The 18,284-nt window shown below is 50.2% G+C and overlaps 1 protein-coding gene across 10 annotated transcripts in view; it reads left to right on the top strand.

The window, feature by feature from the left end:
* The window catches only part of R3HDM1 (R3H domain containing 1), a 124,830-nt gene that overhangs the window by 87,814 nt on the left and 18,732 nt on the right, over window positions 1–18,284 (top strand). For 7 of the 10 annotated variants that reach the window (XM_038751331.1, XM_038751332.1, XM_038751330.1 and 4 more), the window contains 4 exons: window positions 118–272; window positions 4,306–4,407; window positions 6,044–6,319; window positions 7,239–7,362. In XM_038751331.1, the coding sequence (XP_038607259.1) occupies window positions 118–272; window positions 4,306–4,407; window positions 6,044–6,319; window positions 7,239–7,362 (657 nt within the window). The remainder of the gene's footprint in view (window positions 1–117; window positions 273–4,305; window positions 4,408–6,043; window positions 6,320–7,238; window positions 7,363–18,284) is intronic. The other 3 variants (XM_038751334.1, XM_038751337.1, XM_038751340.1) reach the window with 1 other exon arrangement.

Genomic DNA, 18,284 nt, shown 5'->3' on the forward strand with positions numbered 1-18,284 from the left:
TCTCTTTTCTCTTTCTTTCTTTCTCTTTCGCTCTCTCTTTCTCTCTCTATCTCTCCCTCTCTCCCTCCCCCCCTCTCTCTCTCCCTCTCTCTCTCTCTCTCTCTCTTTCTCCATCAGGCCAGCCCTTCATAAACCCAGATGGAAGTCCAGTTGTGTACAACCCGCCTGGGACTCAGCAACCTGTTAGAACCCAAGTGCCTGGACCTCCCCAGCAGCCGCCTCCTCCCCAACCACCCCAACCCCAGCAAGCAGCGAATCACGTTCTCTCTCAGGTGCTCACACCCTCCCTCCTCAGTGGGTTAATTCCAGGCATCTTCCTTCCCCCCTTGCCTCAGCAGTCTTATTTCCGGTGGGGGCGGGGGGTGGGGGGCAGGGTGTATGCCTCTGCCAGGTCACCTCTGTGACTGCCGCCCCGTCCCCCTTGAAGGACTGGAGTTGGAGAGAGCTTCCAGGGCTTGTGGGATTGGGGTGGGGTCTAGGGGTCAGAGTTTGTTTCATTCCTCCTTGAGAGGAAGAGAGAGAGGTTGATAGGTCTTGTTTTAGTCCAGCCAAATTCCCAAATGAAGGGATAAGGCCCAATAGGAGAAGCAACAGGCTTATCCTCCTGAGGAAACTCATTTGAGAGGGGGCGTCTCCAGGTGTGAATTTCTGTCTCCAGACAGAGTATGGAGGACAGGATCCTAGAGAAGGATGTTATAAAACAAACCTCTCTACCAGTCCCCTTTTTTGGAAGGGGCCCTAGCAGATCCCCCTACCCTCACCCCACCACAGAACTGGGGGATGTTCACTGGGAAATTGCGGAGATTGCACCCCTACTTCACACCTCCCAGAAGGGAAAGTAAGCAAGAGAAAGGAACAGCCGCAGATTGGGCAGGGCCCCAGTAAGCAAGGGATGTGACTTTGGGCTCTCAGGCTTCCTCATTCATCTGACATGAATTTGAGCAGGGTGGTCCAGAATAGACTCCCACATTGCAGGGGTACCAGGAACGGAGGGCGGTTCAACAGGCTCTGGTCCTTCAAGGGTGACGGGTCGCCACTCCTGCACTAGGAGCTGCTGTGTGTCTCCCTCGGGAACAGCCCAACTGCAGGCCTTTGGCTTGTCTTCTGGGGTATCCAAGTCGTCCAGCTGGGAAACTTATCTTGCTCCTCTACCCACTCTGGGTTTCACCACCCACTATGGGTGAGAGGTATTTCAGATGGTTCACAGTAAGTTATTGGAGGAGGAAGGTGGGGGACCTTAAAAGATTCAGGAATAGCCAGGATTCAGGGGCATCAATTATTGGACAGAAGCAAAAGCAGCTATGTTGGATAGACCATCAGTAATCATGAAGAGAGAGATCCAAGGTGATCGCTGTCCACTGTTCCTCCAAAGGTTCTTGGGCCACGGTAGCAGAGAGAACATTGGGCCCGGCTGGCATTGATAATTGTCTTGGTCCTGACTCATGCATGATTTTCCAGGTGTTCCATTGGTCAAACAACGTGCCAGTCTTTAGTACCGAATCCAGACTCTTAATGGGCCCCAGGAGTGATTGCCCCCAAACCGAAGAATCCAAATGGCAGAAAGGTGCAGCACCTTGTTTGGGGAGATGCCCCGGTGGGACAGAGCCACAGGCTCCCCTGGTCTCGAGTTTGGGGACTCTCGGCTCAGCTCAAACACAAAACCAGGGGCCAAGCGCTTAGAGCAGTGCTTTGCACATAGTAAGCGCTTAATAAATGCCATGAAACAACACAAAACAGAGTGGTCCATTGAGCCTCGGGCTCTGTGGGTCAAACCCCTGCCATTTCCTACCTTTGGGCCAAGATGAGACTTTGAAGCACTTTGAGTCTTATTGGAGCTTCACAGTTTGCTCTCAGCTTTTAGATTTTGGTGGCCCAAAGAATTAGGACTCCCATAATTGGGGACTGAACAGACTTAAAAATCCCAAATCCTTCCTCAGGCCATGGAGTGTCTTTAGTGTGATAGTGTTTTTAGAACTTTGTGGATCAGGCTAACATGTCAGAGTTAGTCAGGATAATGAAGTGTACCTGTAGGCTTTCTAATGGATTTGGTTAAACTCCCACCTCCAGAATGTCCCTCTCTCATTGGACATTCTGGAAAAATTGGCTGTGTCTGTCACTGTCTGTCTCTGTCACTGGCTCTTGTTTGCTTGCTCTCTCTCTGTCTCTATCTATCTCTCTGCCTCTCTCTCCCCACTCTCATTTTCTTTCTCTGTTTTCCTTCTCTTTCCCCACTCCCTGCCCTCCTCTCCCCCTTCCCATGCCTTTCCATCTAAGCAGTAGTCTGACTTAATGTCAGTGAGCATGTCTGAACCCCAGCAAAATGTTAAGAAGCTATCGGTTGGCCCTACTGTGGCTCCTTCCAAGAGAGTTTTGGGGTGAGCCAGTAGCAAGTGAGATGGCTCTGATTGCAACTGTGGGGCTGGTGTCCAGGCCACATTGACGGGTCCCGAGAGCCCACACTGCGGATTTGGGAGGGAAATTTTCAATTTGGTTTTTGTACATGGTCTATGTAATTATGGTTGTGCCTTGTACTCTCTATCTTGTTTTCTCTTGGTCCTTATTTTATTAAGAATGTTCTTGAGCCCAGTCCTCGTTACTCTCGGGGGGTTGCTTTTTTATTAAAGGCTCTTCCTCTGGAAATGGTGGATTGGGAGCTTGTCCTGTCAGGCTGAAGGATCTTAATTCTCACTGTGCTTTGGAAGACAATGTGGGGCCTGGGGCCACGGTCCTCGAGCAGGAAGGGCAGGGACCTGGGACCGGGAGGAAGACCTGAGAACCCAGCCACTGAGATGGTTCGGCCAGGGTTTTTTTTTGTTTTGTTTTGTTTTGTTTTTTAAAAGTGGTATTTGTTAAGTGCTTACTGTGTGTCAAGCACTGTTCTAAGCACAGGGGTAGATGCAAGATAATCAGGTCATCTACTGTCCCTCTCCCACGTAGGGCTCACGGTCTGAGTTGGAGGGAGGAAGTTTTAATCTCCATTGTACAGATAGGTAATGGAGTCACAAAGAAGTTAAGCAACTTGCCGTAGGTCACACAGGAAGCAGTGGCAGAGCTGGGATTAGAACCTGGGTCCTTTAACTCCCAGGTCTGTGCTCTTTCCACTAAGCCTTGCTGCTTAGCAACTCTTTTCCCCCGCAGTACCTCAAGGCCCGATAAAGTGGGCAGGGAGCAGCAGGAGCTCAGGAAATGGAAAGCAGGGAGATGCCACGGGCTAACAGATTCCCTCCGGGACACGGAAGATGAGGGGAGCTGCCCACCCTCCTTTAGAGTTGAGGGACCTGGAGACGTGCTGAGCTGAGCATTTATCACAGCAGTTAAATCAGTCAGTAAATCAAACAGCGGTGTTTATTGAGTGCTTGCACTGTGCAGAGGACGCTACTGAGCGCTTGGGAGAGTACAAAATTGTAAGCTTCTTGAGGGCAGAGTAGATCCCCATCTCTTCCCTCAAAGAGTTTACGATCCAGAGAGGGAGGCTGGCAATAAAATACCTTACAGTATTACATTATAGTACATTACATTACAGCCTTCTTGCCTAAGAAGGTACAGTGAGGCTCGGGGTGAGGTGGGTATTAAACTGCTGAAAGGGTCCAGAGCCTGTTGGACCCAGGACTCCCAAGCCGGGACTATCAGCAACCCCACTGGACCTGGCTTCCCCACTTTGCTAGCACACTGCCCTCACTGACCCATGGGGTCTAGCACACTGTCTTCTTGAGGAGAGGCCTGGGCGGGCGATGAGGGATATCAGTTTCCCCTTTGGAGGATGCTGGGGCCCACATGTGCTCTCACATGGTCCGTGGCTGGCAGACTGTTGGCCCTGGAGTTAGCTGGGCTCCTTGTCTCCTTGCGAGCTTCTGGGTGAGGATCATACCCGTCCTGTCCTCCCCGGCCTGGCAGGCCTTTTTCTAGCTAGCTAGGTGAAAATCGATCCAGGATGGCAGGTAAGTACCGTTCCTTTTGTTGTCTTAAACCAGAAGTGATGATTAGATAATGAGAGCAGCTAAATGATTGGTGTTTCCATTAAGTCTATACACTGCCTTATTGAACAAAAGATTCGAGTCTTGGAAATGCATTTTCATAACAAAGTATCCCTCTAGTTTTTGCAATCAATGAGACTTCAAAATCGTTTGTGTTCTTCCTTTCCTGGAGTTGCATTTCCTCATTATGTCTTGTTATTTGTTTGTTGCATGAGTTGTACTGGCTTCCCCAAAAAGTTAGTTCAATGATGGTAAAAGACTTCAACTTTCCATTTGATGCTACTACTGTACTCTGGCATTAACATTGTTTGTAAACCTGTTACTTCTTCAGCCTCTTCGGCCTCTGCAGTCTCCTTCCCAGCCTGTTCAGTACTCTACCGTCTCTTATCCATCCCCGCTCCTGCCAGTCTCACCTCCCCAGCAATACACCGTGGTACTGCATCTTCTACTCCCCCTCTTCTGGGGGAGGGTGAATGTTTGGGGAACCTCCTGTCTGTTCTTCCTGTGTCCCTTTAGCGGGGCGTCCTTCAGGGTTGGCATGTCATTGGTGCTGGGGATTACTTAAGTACAGCTGCTTGACAAAACGTTTGGCAGATTGGAATTTCAAATGTGGCCACCCTCGTTCAGTTTGCCCTTTTCCCAGCTTGCAGGAAATAGTAACTTCTCAGTTGCTGTCCTTTCCCTCCCTCCCTTCTCTCCCCTGGACAAAGAAGAAATCACCGTCTTTCATCTGGGTTTCCTTTTCTGCTTCCTTCTGCAAACCCTCCTTTGCTGGGTCATAAGGGAAGGTCAGTTTGTGACCCCAGTCTGTAGACCATCCTCCAGAGAGGGACTTGAATTACTAACCCCCCCAACCCCAAGGGAAAGTGTGCTTGGATGAGCTCTATGGGGCTAGAGAAAGCAATTCTGGGTCTGATCATTGCTTTAATTTGGCATTCCCTCTTCCAACCTGCTTGCTTCTTCCTGGCCCTAACTCCCTTCTCAGTTGGTTTTTTGAAAGTAAGCAGGTGTGAAAAAAAAATCTCCTTCTTCAATCTAGCCACTGTGGGCAGGAAACCTGTCCACCAACTCTGTTATTTTGTTATATTGTACATTCCCAGGCACTTAATTCAGTACTGTGCACATAGTAAGTGCTCAATAAATACAATTGCTTGATTGCAGTGCATTCCCACTTGGGGGAGTTGCGTTCAGCGATTCCATTCTCTGCAGTGTTTAATTCCTGACTTTGGGCCAGTGACATAACTTCTCTAGTCCTCAGTTACCCCATCTGAAAAATGGGGATTAAAGTCTCTCCCTCTGACAAACTGTGAACCCCAAGTTTGGCAGGGACTGTGGCCATCCTGATTATCTTGAATGTACCCCAGCACTTGGTTCAGGGGCTGGCACACAGTGCTTAACAATTACCAATTAAAAAAGGTTGGGGGGCGGGAGGAGAATAGTTCCCAAGTGACTTCCACCCCACTCTCTGCCCTTTTGGGTTTTCAGTCTTTTACACCCCATCCAGGAGTTGGGTTAAAAAAAAACAAACAAAAACAAAAGAGTGTGGCAGAAAGAACGACTTGCCTCCCCCATGGCACCTGAGATGGAAGTGACTGTCCAGGCAGGGTGTGACGTTTAATCCCATCATGAAATGTCTGGTGGATTCCCAGCAAGCTGGTGAACAGGATACATTAGGAGGAGCCTGGCCAATTTTCTTTCTCTAGGAAATGATGGAAATGAGGGCCAGGCTGGAGAAGGGAAAAAACAAAACTCACAGCACCCAAGCCAACCCGAGGCCTTGACTCTAGTTCTCACTCAGATGGACACTTGGAAAGTTTGTTTCTCATTTCAAACGATGCACTCTTTCCTCTTCTCCATTTGTATCCATTTGCCATAGCCCAGAGCCAGCGAAGGGAATTGCTAAGTTGTGTCGGGCAAAGCTGGGTGGAGGGGCGGTTCCCGTCGTTGGGTGTGCTGAGGCTTCTCAATCGCAGAACTATAAGGGATTGGAGTAACAACCTAGTAGTACTCGTTGACACATTCTGCAGTTCTTCCAAGCACTGACCATTCCCCCCGTTGTCGTCTTCTAGCAAGACAACTTGGGTTCCCAGTTCAGCCACATGAGCCTTGCCCGCCAGCCATCTGCTGAAGCTTCTGACCCTCACGCCACCATGTTCCAGTCTACAGTTATGCTACAGCCACCACCGCAACAGTCTGGATACATCATGGCAGCCCCACCTCCGCCCCCAGCCGCCCCCGGCCAGCCCGTTCCTCCCTCTGGCTACTCTGCCTCCGGCCACCCTGTCAACCAGCAGATACTCCATCAGCAGCCACAGCAGGGATATGCACAGCAGCCCCTGCCGCAGGTACAGTTTCATCGTTGCTGGGCCGGGCTCTGGGGATGTAGCTCCTGCTGAGGTCATCAGCCTGTCGTATGACTTTCTGAAATTGAAAAACCAAATGGACTGTGGGTGGGCTTGCCCCAGTAGAGGTATGGATAATCTGCATCCAGGGGGCCAGGGTGCGCCCACTGGTCGGGATGGGCTGGGCAGACTCTGTTTCAAGCTTCCTCTCAGAGCGCAGTCTGCTTCTGGGGGGCTGCAGTCTGCATAGGAGAAATCCCGACTGCCCTAGGGAGTGGGCCATGGGTCAGGAAATGAGGATCTAAGTTGGCCAGAAGCTGAGCACAGGTCAGCAGTGAAGTGCTGTTATTCAGAAGCCACCGTGCTGCTGGAATGGGCCACCAGGATTCAGACAGTAGTAACAAGGGTTTGCTCAGGTCATGTCAGATTGGGGGACTACTCCATCCAGCCTGTGGGAGAGGGGGTTGTGCAGCCAGTGGGAGTCCAGTGGAAGGGGGGAGCGGTAGTCTTCCCTGTCCTCGGTCTCATTCACCTCCCAGACCTTCCCAAAAATTAAGGATTGCTGTGGAATGACACTTATTCCTCTTGGAAGGGAGGTATTGGCCAACTCTGAGCCTGGTGCCCTTGCAATTGGCGTGTCAAGGGTCTTCACTTTGTTTCTGGTGAACCGCCCAACCTCTTGAAATTTGGTCCAGATGGAACTCAAGGCACAGTGTGGGTTGCTTGGAGACAGCAGGCAAGTGGTTGGGGTCTTGTGGTGTTTGGTTTTGCCTTGTTTTTCTTACCTCTCAAAAGCACAGAAAGAGAGCAGATTCAGTGGAAGGAAATGTGAAAGCTGAAGTAGCTGGGGTGCTGAGCTTCTGTCGTTGCTTCCTGTGCTAATAGTGTTGGAACGGTAATTTCCTAAAATGTATCTTCTCAGATGCCAGCCTGTTATTGTGGTCCAGGCCAATATGCCCACTCCCGTCAGCAGTACCGCCCTGTGGCTCCTGTCCATTTCAACGCCCAGCCGAACCCAGCACTGCCGCAGCCTGCCCAGCAGACAGGTGCGTGGCGTGTGTGCTCTCTCCTGTTTCCTTGCCGGGCACAACTGCTGCTTTTCCTGTGGGTTTTCATCTTAGTTGCTTTGACACTCTCAGACCGCTTTGTCCAAAGCTCCAGAGATGGTGTGTCCAGTGACTGGATGCCGCCTCGGGAGGAAAGGTGGACATCCATAGCCCAGGCTGGACAGTGCCAGGGGCCCCGGATGCATGTAAAAGCTCCTCTGCTGCCAGCGCCTGACCTCTTGGTTCCCCACTGGTGAACGCACCCCTGCGACTCCCTGCTCTATCTGTGCTCTTCACTTGTTTCCTCTATCTGGAAAGAATTTGTTTGCCTTTCTGTCTCCGATTAGGTTGTAAGCCCTCTGGGGGCAGGGTTTATTTTGGCAACCTCTCAATAGAGTGCTCTGTGAATCCCGCTGGCTTAGCTGACTGGCTAACTATGGGGAGCAGAAGCCAGAGCAGTTAGTGAGCTTTCCCTGGAGGTGGCGGGAAGAGCAGTCATGGTTCCTTGCAGTGTCTGTGCCCAGTGTAGTGGCACCTCGTGGCAGAGGCCTTTTGGCTAGTCTTCTTGATCTGCATCCTGTCAAACTTGGTTTGACTGTGAGTGTGTGGAGGTTTCATGCTTTCAGTGTGACCAGCTCCTTGCTACGATGCATCAGTTGACATTTCACTGGGCACTTCAGGGTAACCCTGGCAGGGCCGCCCCATCTGTCCCAGACGGAGAACCACCTGCCTGGCTCAGAATGTCAACTAGGGAGGCTCAACGAGGAGCAGCCAAATCCAAGAGCGGAAAGTCTGCCCGGCTCACCTGGTTGCTAAGAGGGCCGGACTCAGATGGTACACGAGCCAGGCAACCGCTCCCGGGTGCCAATTCAGAGGGGACAGCGGGAGTGCCAGGGATTAAAAGTTTGAAAGAGCCCGGGCAAGAAGTGGTGGCAGTGTTAATGAGGAGGTGGGAGAGGGGTTGTTGCCAAGGCTCTGGAGCAGACTGGGAGGTCAAAAATCCCCACAGAGAAATGCCGTGTGTTCGAGGGCCGGGCAGGACCGCCGAACACCATCATGGTGTTAGGCTGGTGGGTGTGCAGCCTAAAGTGGTCACGTGGTACGGGTTGGGAGGGAGTTGGGAGGGAGTACCCCGGGACCCCACAGGCAGGAGCAGGCAGAATGTTGGGCCACCTGGCGGGCAGCCCCTCTTCTCCTCACTCATTGCCCAAAGGTCAGTCAAGCAGAATTCCCGAGCAGCCTCTTCTCCACCTGTCTGGGCAAAATTTTAAGCCCCAGGATGGATGGTTAGTGAGAGTTCATGAGCAGTCCTGGAGAGCAGAGCCAGTGGATTGGGCAAGAGCATCCAGGAGTTCCCCCACACCTGTCCTGCTGCTTGGCTCACCCTGACGAGGCACCCGCTCACTTGGTTACCATGGCTGTCTGAAGAAGCTTAGTGGCTCTTGACATGGGAATTGTAACTGCTTGGCTGGCCCCAGCCTGAGGGAAATCCAGGTTTTAATACAAAATCAGGAGAGCCATTGAGTTCTGCCTCTTGGGAAGTGCCCCATTCAACAGTGCTCAGATCAAGACCAAGTCAAGAAGGCCAGTGTGTTCTGTGGGAGAGATTGCAGTTTCCAGAAGAATATACAGTTCAAAAACTGGGTCATCTCCTTTTTCACCCATAAGAATCAGTTACATTGAATTTTCCAAGTCTGAGGTACATTTTGGGAAGTGGAGAACATCTCTCTTGTTGCTCCTCCTGGGCTAGTTGAGTGGGTAAGTCTGGTATCTCCACCCACACACCAGTGAATGAGTAAATAAATCCCAGAGTGATCATTCCTTCTGGACACAGGTGGTCGTTTGATTTCCCTTTGGTAGTGTTTTAAAGTGTCTCCTGCTGCCAGCTATTCATGAGACTGAATCACTAGTGGGAGAAGAACTCCGTAGCTCTGAGGAAAGAAATGTAGCTAAGGAGATAGTTGGCCATGAAAGTGGGTCCTGAACATAAAGCAAAATTTTGATGGGGTGCACAGGGGGATGGATGAAGAAACTGTTTTTCTGAATTCTTCAGAAGTCTAACGCGCGCGCACACACACACACACACACACACACACACACACACACACACACACACACACACACACACACACACACACACACACACACACACCCCCCCCCCCCCCCCCTTGATAAATCAAGCTCAGATTGGACTCTGAGATCCAAAGCCCAGGATTCCAACCCCATCTCGCTGCCACCCTCCTTAACATCTGTGTCCTCCCACTCCATCCCTACACATGCTGTCTTTGAGCTGGACAATCCCAGGTCTCAAATGCATAGCTGCCCCGAGAATAAGTTAGGGTCGTTTCACTTCCAAGTGAGCAGCACCATGACCACTCGGAGTGCTGCAGGAGAGGCCAGGGACTTTTGAGCCCATTATGGTGTGGTACTACCCTGCCCTGCCCTGCCCTGCCCCTGTTCCAGGGCTTCAGGCCTTGTGGACCTTCGGTCTGTTCTGAACCCACACAAGGCCCTGTCTCTCCCTCTGTGCCATTGAAAATTCAGCTCCCCATCCTCGAGATGCTTTTCGTTTCCTTAGGACATCGGAACCTGAACCCCCAGTTCACAATCTTCTGGTTCCAGCAGCGGGAACAGACTGCTTGGAAGAACAGTAGGATGGTTGTCCACTTTGCCAGACACATCTTCGAAACTGTCAAAATGCTCCCAATCTAGATTAACTCCACCAGGTTCCAGACTCCCTAAAGCACAGCACCCTAAAGTCTCCATTGATGTAAGATTCATTTTTTTTCTGGGTATTTTTCTTTATGGCATTCTTCTAGCTCCTTGGCAGAAGTGTAAATTTCTTCTCCTTCTATTGAAACTCTGCAGTACTCTTCCCAGAGTACTGAAGCCCTCTCAATAGCCTGAGCTGACCAACTGATGGGCCATCTGCCACTCCAGGAGTGGAGCTGCTGCTGCTTCTGTAGCCTTGTTTGCATCTGAAGTGGATGGCCGTTTTCTTTTCCTAGCAATAACTATGGGAACCAAGTTGAAACCTTTGTTTACAGTTACCTTGTCAGTACTTGATTTCAGGTGTGTGTGGGTGTGTGTGAGAGAGATTCTCCCAGCAACGGGATCTTAGAGACCCACAGCAGTCGGAGGCGGGGAGGGATGGTCGAAGACGTGGTGCACCCGGTAATGACGGGATGGGGGGCGATCGGCCTTGTTCCTGAGCCGCTGGATTCGGGGCCGAGACACTGTCTGAGGAGTTTACAAGTCTCACAGTGAACCGGTCTCTTTTTCAGTTGCTCCCTGGCTGCTTTTCCCTGTGGCGCCTCTGGGTTTTTTTGATGCTGTCGGCAGAGTCATCAGCATGAGCTTTTTCTGCCTTAAATATGCTCTTCTTACTCCACCTATCGCGAGGCTCAGAGCATGCTTTCCCCTCACCCCCTGGACTGAATGTGGCTTCAGATCTCTGGGACAACTCGCCTGGTTGGCTTCTTTTTCCTGGAAGGCCGAATTGGCTGCCAGGTGGCTGCTCGGTCCAGAGCTTGCCCGGCGAAGCTTCTGTCTGAGGAGAGCAAGTACAGCCCAGTCACCCTTCAGAATTGGGCTATGGCAGGCAGGCCCGCTGTTCTTGGGGAACCACCCGGCACTTTAATGAACTGCCATGATACAGTGCAGGGCCTTGGACGGGGGCAGAGACGTAGTGGGAGAAGGAGCAATAAGAGACGCGGCTCCAGAGGAAGGCCGCACTCCACTCTCTCCCCCTCCCAAAGTGGTGCAGCGGCCGGGATTACTGATCTCAGGCGTCATCTTTCCGGAGCAACAGCAGGACTGGAGGGATTTCTGAGAGAAGGCAGCAGTCGGGATATGTTCGAAGATGCTCCTGTCCAATCCTTAAAGGACTACTGCCCTGCAGCAGTGAGTGGTTCTTCCTCCCTCCACCTCCCCCCGCACCCCCATCCCCTTTCTTTTTCTGGCCCTCGGAAAGACCGGGACAGTGGATTCTGGGAGTAGAGAAAACTGGGACGATGTACACTGACGACTGCGATGGTTTCCCTCCCCCGAGGGTTCCAGAGAAGGGTTTATTTTTAGCTCAGCCTCTCCTCGCTGGAGAAGACAGGGAGAGGGAAATGCAGTGTTCAGCAGAAAAGTGTAATGCAGAACTAATGGGCTGATTCCATTTTGTAGCCATGGCCTGAAATAGCTTCCATGATAGAAGATCACACCTGCTAATACTGATAGAAAATCATCCACACCATATTCAAACCTACTAAAATAATTGCCTCATGGAGCAGTTATGTCACTTTCATGGTCACCGTTACAATTTTATTACTGTCGCTAATGGCTTTAAGGCACTCAGGCAACTCTCTCTCCCTATTTATCCTCACTCCTCCCACTACAGTCCAGTTGATACGCTTCTGTCCTCCCAAGCCAGTCTACTCCCTGTGCTTCATTCGTGGCTTCCTCTCCATCAACCTCTTGCTCCACCCCCTCCCTACTTCCTTGCACTCTCTGGCCCTTTACATGTGGCAGACCACTGCTCCCCTCCTCTTTACAGCCCTTCTAAAATTACATCTCAAGGAGGTCTTCCTTTATTAGCCTCTTATCGCCCCACCTATCTCCCTCTACTGCTGTCATTCCACTACTTCTGCATCAACTGAGCACTTGTCTTCTCACAAACCCTCTTGCACCCTGCCCACCCACTCCCCCCCACCACACTGCCCTAGTACTTATGTACACAGCTTTAAACTCTGTTGCTTCCTCTTGCCTGTAATTTATTGTAGCAGCTCTCTCTTTGCGATGTCGTAACCTCCGTGAGGGCAGGGATCACGTTTACTAGTTCTGCTGTACTCTCCTAAGGGCTTAGTACAGTGCTCCGCACAGTCCCTTAGGCTGTAAGCCCTACATAGGACAGGTACTGTGTCTTATCTGATGGTATTTCTCCTAGAGCCTAACAGTGGGCACGTAGTAAGCACTTAGCCAAAAAAACTATCATTATTATCACTGCTATCATTATTATAGTAAGCAGACAATAACTACTATTCATTGATTATTCTACTAGGAAGTTAAAATGACTTGTACAGATACCCCAGGAGAAAGCAGGTTTAGGCATAGGAGGAGATGATTCACTTTGGTTCTGGGCACTGTGGTTTGAGACACTTCACATTCGGGTACCCACACATAGAAGATGATTGCTGAGAACTGCATAGAAACTAGGGTCCCTTATCTGCAACCCAAGGTTCCTGGAGCTCACCAGAAAAGGGGAAATGACCTGCTTACCCCAAGTGGGACAGGGGCTAGAAAACTGGCCACCCCACTCCATGTAAAGACCACCATTTTTCACCTGGTGGGTTTTCCCTTGTTGGAAGGAAATAAAAGCAGACTGAGGGTATAGTGTGATGAAGAGGTCCTCATCCCACCTGGAAGAACAGAGAAGCGGCGTGGCTCAGTGGCAAGAGCCCAGGCTTGGGAGTCAGAGGTCGTGGGTCCTAATCCTGGCCCCGCCACTTGTCAGCAGTGTGACTTTGGGCAAGTCATTTCACTTCTCTGTGCCTCAGTTCCCTCATCTGTAAAATGGGGATTAAGACTGTGAGCCCCATGTGGGACAACCTGATTACCTTGTATCTCCCCCAGCACTTAGAACAGTGCTTGGCACATAGTAAGCGCTTAATAAATGCGAAAATTATTATTACTGTCAGTCTGGGGGGCTTTGAACTGTCCCAGCCCAGAGTTAAAATTGTCTCATTGAGTCAATCAATCAGTTATATTAAGTGCTTACTCTGTGCAGAGCACTGTACTAAGTGATTGGGAGAGTATGCACACAGTAAGCACTCAATAAATACGAGTAACTGCGTATAACGATGTAATAGACACATTCCCTGCCTACAACAAGCTCACAGTCTAGAGGGGGAGACAGACATTAAATAAATAAATTACCTGTATGTACTTAAGTCCCGTGGGGCTGGGAAGGGGGATGAATAAAGGGAGCAGATCAGGGTGATGCAGAACGGAAGAAGGGAGTGGAAGAAAGAGAAAAGAGGGCTTAGTCAGGGAAGGCGTCAATGAGGTTTTGAAAGGGGAGTGAGTAATTGTCAGATATGAAGAGGGAGGGTGTTCCAAGCCAGAGGCAGGACGTGGGCAAGAGCTCAATGGCAAGATAGATGAGATCGAAATTCACTGAGTAGGTTGGCATTAGAGGAGCAGAGTATGCAGCCTGGATTGTAGTAGGAGAGTAGCGAGGTTAGGTAGGAGGAGGCAAGGTGATTGAGTAGTTTTAAAGCCTATGGTAAGTAGTTCCTGTTTGTTGAGGAGGTGGGTGGGCAACCACTAGAGGTTCTTGGGGAGTGGGGAAACGTGGACTGAACAGTTTTGTAAAAAAAAAAAAAAAAAAAAAAAAAAAAGATCCGGGTAGCAGAGTGCAGTATAGACTGGAGTGGGGAGAGACAGGAGGCAGAGTGGTCAGCAAGGAGGCTGAGTGCCATTGGAAAGTTCTGAGAAAGGGTGGCTTCCCTCCCAGGGCTCTCTACTTTGTGTCTGACTCACCTCAGGATGCTGGGAGCCAGGGCGCCCTTTGGTCATGATGAGACAGCTGCTCTTCAGACCAGAGTGGCCTGCCACGATCCTCAGGAAGAGACCTGATGCGGAGGGGCTTTGCAGGGCTCTGCACACCTGCATCATGGCTGTCACCAACATCTCTCAGACGGATTGTCACAGGGCATTTTGGCACAAGTGTTGGCAATGCCTACCTGTGAATAAGGGCCCTGCCACTTAAGCCTGAAGAACAGCACTGCAATGGTCTCCTCCACAAATGTTTTCTATCTTGGTTCATAGTTCCTAATGCCAACTCTCATCAGCCACGTCTGAACAACATGTCATGAAAAGACTCCTCCCAGAAGGCCAGCTGCTGAGTTTGGGAGCTGAAATGGGCCTGAATCTGTGCTTTCCAGGGGTTTGCAAGACTGCCCCATAGCTGTGGCCGACTAGGCTATGCAGTGGCAACCTAGTAGGCTGGCCGACAACATGGGGAGCAGCAGGTAGTCTTATGCTTGGCTCTGGGATGTGAACACCTGCAGACTCAACCCAAGGCAAACAGCGGCCATCAGGAAGACACAGGGTGGACAAGACGACTGGCCAGCAGCAGCATCTTCAGAGAAATAGCGGGACAGGTTACATACACATCCTGAGAGTAAATTTAAATGGAAAAGTTTTTCCCCTTTTATTTGCTGTTTTATATGCCCTGTGGATTGTTTTCTTTCAAATGGAAAGGTGTAAACTGCCAAATTCCACATCTTAGTTAGGAAACAGGCATAGGAAAGTGTACTGGGAACTTTTTTATTGGACCAGACAAACAATCCTGCATCAGACCAAAGTGAATTCCTGTTTAATCAATGTCCGATTATATTCATGATTTATATCAATATAGTCAATATTTATATATTGACTGCAGCACATCTGTGATTTCCCTAAGCAAGTGGGCGCTCCCGAATGCAATTGCCCAAAACCCATGATTCATCTTCTGGGTTGCGTTCTAGGAGCAGCTAATGAGTGACCAGTAAGTTCTGTACCGAAGTAGCTACCATTCCTGTGAGTGAGGTTGGTGGCTAAGGAGAACTGGATAGCTCTGGTCACACTGGCTTGGTCCTGACTCAGGGCAGGAAACTTGCAACTAGGTTTCATTCCAGCTTCCTCCAGGCCCAGTTTCACATGACCCTCTTTGCCAGTTGCCTCTACCTGACCGGCCCCAGAATGGAAGTGGAAGTGGGGTTGGGCTCATTTGGTATTCAGGGCAAGGCCTTGCTTGGACCTCCAGGCTAGGCTAGTTGGATGTTTGAAGGCAGCTCAGTGAGTAAACGTGAATCTTTCTCATGACCCCCAGGCATTCTAATCATATGACTATACCTAATGTGAGTTTGGAGTATTGATGGCATTCATTTTCTATAAGAAATCTCAAAATTCCCAGTGAATAGTCCAGACATCCAAGACAAAAATCACTTTGGCATCAGAGCAGATGCCCAAGTCAAATGTAAAAACCGACCATCTTGCATCCCTCTCCCTCTCTACCCTACTGCTCAGGCACTGTGGAGTCCTTGGCTCTGGTGACAACCTGCTATGACCGGGACTGATTGTCCCAAACAGTCTTTAGCAGTGCCAGCTTTGTGCTATCAAATCAATCAGTAGTATTTATTGACCACTTACTCTCTGCAGAGCACTGTACTGAGTGCTTGGGTGAGTACAGTGGAAGTAATAGACATGATCCCTGCCCTCAAGGAACTTACAACCTATTGGGGAAGACAGAAAGAATAAGTTGAGAAAATGAGAAATTAATCAGGGAAAGTCCCTCAGAAGGGCCTTCATGATGGGGAAGGCAGAGATCTGCTGGATGGGAAGAGTAAAGGGATTGTAGACAAAAGGGCATGAGCACGAGGTCAGTGAGAGAGTGATGAGCATTCATTCAATTGTATTTACTGAGTGCTTACTGTGTGCACAGCACTGTACTAAGCACTTGGGAAGTACAAGTTGGCAACATATAGAGACAGTCCCTACCCAACAGCGGGCTCACAGTCTAGAAGGGGGAGACAGACAACAAAACAAAACATATTAACAAAATAAATAGAATAAATATGTGCCAGTAATAAATATGTACATATATACAGGTGCTGTGGGGAGGGGAAGGAGGTAAGGCGGGGGGATGGAGAGGACGGAGGGGGCTCAGTCTGGGAAGGCCTCCTGGTGGAGGTGAGCTCTCAGTAGGGCTTTGAAGGGAGGAAGAGAGCTAGCTTGGCAGATGTGGGGAGGGAGGGCATTCCAGGCCAGTGGGATGGCGTGGGCCGGGGGTTGACGGCGGGACAGGCGAGAATGAGGCACAGTGAGGAGATTAGCGGCAGAGGAGCGGAGGGTGTAGGCTGGGCTGTAAAAGGAGAGAAGGGAGGTGAGGTAGGAGGGGGCGAGGTGATGGACAGCCTTGAAGCCCAGGGTGAGGAGTCTTTGCCTGATGCATAGGTTGATTGGTAGCCACTAGAGATTTTTGAGGAGGGGAGTAACATGCCCAGAGAGTTTCTGCACAGACTATCCGGGCAGCGGCGTGAAGTATGGATTGAAGTGGGGAGAGACAGGAGGATGGGAGATCAGAGAGGAGGCTGATGCAGTAATCCAGTCGGGATAGGATGAGAGATTGAACGAGCAGGGTAGTGGTTTGGATGGAGAGGAAAGGGTGGATCTTGACAATGTTGCGGAGGTGAGACCTTCAGGTTTTGGTGACGGATTGAGCAGGTTGGCTCGAAAGGAGCATTGGATGTAGCGGGAAAGAAGCTAGAATAAGAATGGGGGAAGATAGCTGATAGAGTGCCTTAAAGCCAAAGGTCGGGAGTATCTGCTTGGTGCTGACAGGAATGAGCCCCCATTGCAGGTTTTGGGGAGTGAGGCGACTTGTGCAATATCATGCTTTCAGTAAAATGGTCAGAGCAGTGAGTGGGGTTTGGAATGGGGAGCAAGAGAGAGCAATGTCTGTAAGGAGGCTGTTGTAGTTGTTGAGTCAAGATATGACAAGTTTCTGGACCAGCAGTCGGGTGGCATTTTGGATGGAGAGGAAGGAGCAGGTTCTGGAGTTGTAAAGTAGAAAACCGACAGGATTTGGTGACAGACCGAAGATGAGGGTGGAAAGAGAGAGGAGTCAAGGCTGATGGCCAAAGGTTGAGGACTTGAGGGGCGGGGACAAGGTAGTGTTGTCATTCATTCAGTTGTATTTATTGAGCGCTTACTATGTGCAGAGCACTGTACTAAGCACTCGGGAAGTACAATTCAGCAGTGAAACAAAAACCAAAATGTCAGCAGTGATGAGAAAGGAGAAGGAGAGGATGTGGAAAGGAAGTTGTGTTCAGTTGTATTGTAGGCATACTGAGCTTGAGGTACCAGCAGAACATCCACTTGGAGATGTGCTAGAGTAAGGTGGAGTTACAGGATAGGAGAGAAATTGGGGCTAGTGAGATAAATTTGGATGTCATCCATATAAAGGCCAAACCAGAAACCTCATGAGCTACATCCATATGGGGGTTGGAGAAAACAGCTTGTCCCAGCAGACGTTGTAGAGCTCTGAAGGAGTGTGCCACCCTGCCATTTGGACGATAGCACCATTTGCCCTGGATCAGGCAGGCACTCAGATGTGGCAAGTGATTCATCTCATCTCCCAGCCCCAAGTTGGTATGCCAAGCTTGGGTTCCTGATAAAGTTTGGTAGGCTGAGAAGCTGGTCAGTGCCCCTATCTGTTTCTGTAGGTCTGGGCCAGCCCACCCAGGCTCAGGGTCGGGGTGGGCTTGGGACACCCCAAGAAACCAATACAAGCCAAGAGGGTGGCAGGTTGGGTTAACAAACCTCGGGCTGTGCATTCTCAGAATGTGTGGTGTTCTTTTTTGCTGGGGAAGCGGGTTGAAGACCCCCATATCCTGAGCCAAACTAGAAATAGCATAAGCTGCTCTCCGGTTCCAAGACAGAAAGCAGGATCCAGTGTTCCTGCTGGCAATGTTAAGGTATTGTTTTTAATAATAAATAGAATAAATCTGAAATGTTTCTTGCTTTGGTACATGGGCAGGAAGAGGATTGCTAAACCTAATGAGTGTTTGTCCCTGAAATAATAATAGTAATAATAATGGCATTTATTAAGTGCTTATTATGTGCAAAGCACTGTTCTAAGTGCTGGGGAGGTTACAAGGTGATCAGGTTATCCCGTGGGGGGCTCACAGTCTTAATCCCCATTTTACAGATGAGGTAACTGAGGCACAGCGAAGTTAAGTGACTTGCCCAAAGTCACACAGCTGACAATTGGTGGAGCCGGGATTTGAACCCATGACCTCTGACTCCAAGGCCCGTGCTCTTTACACTGAGCCACGCTGCTTCTCTGAAAGGCACAGTTCCGTGGTAACCTTGCTTTGGACCATTCGGCC

Source organism: Tachyglossus aculeatus, chromosome 9 (assembly GCF_015852505.1).
Source record: "Tachyglossus aculeatus isolate mTacAcu1 chromosome 9, mTacAcu1.pri, whole genome shotgun sequence".
Classification (NCBI taxonomy): Eukaryota; Metazoa; Chordata; class Mammalia; order Monotremata; family Tachyglossidae; genus Tachyglossus; species Tachyglossus aculeatus.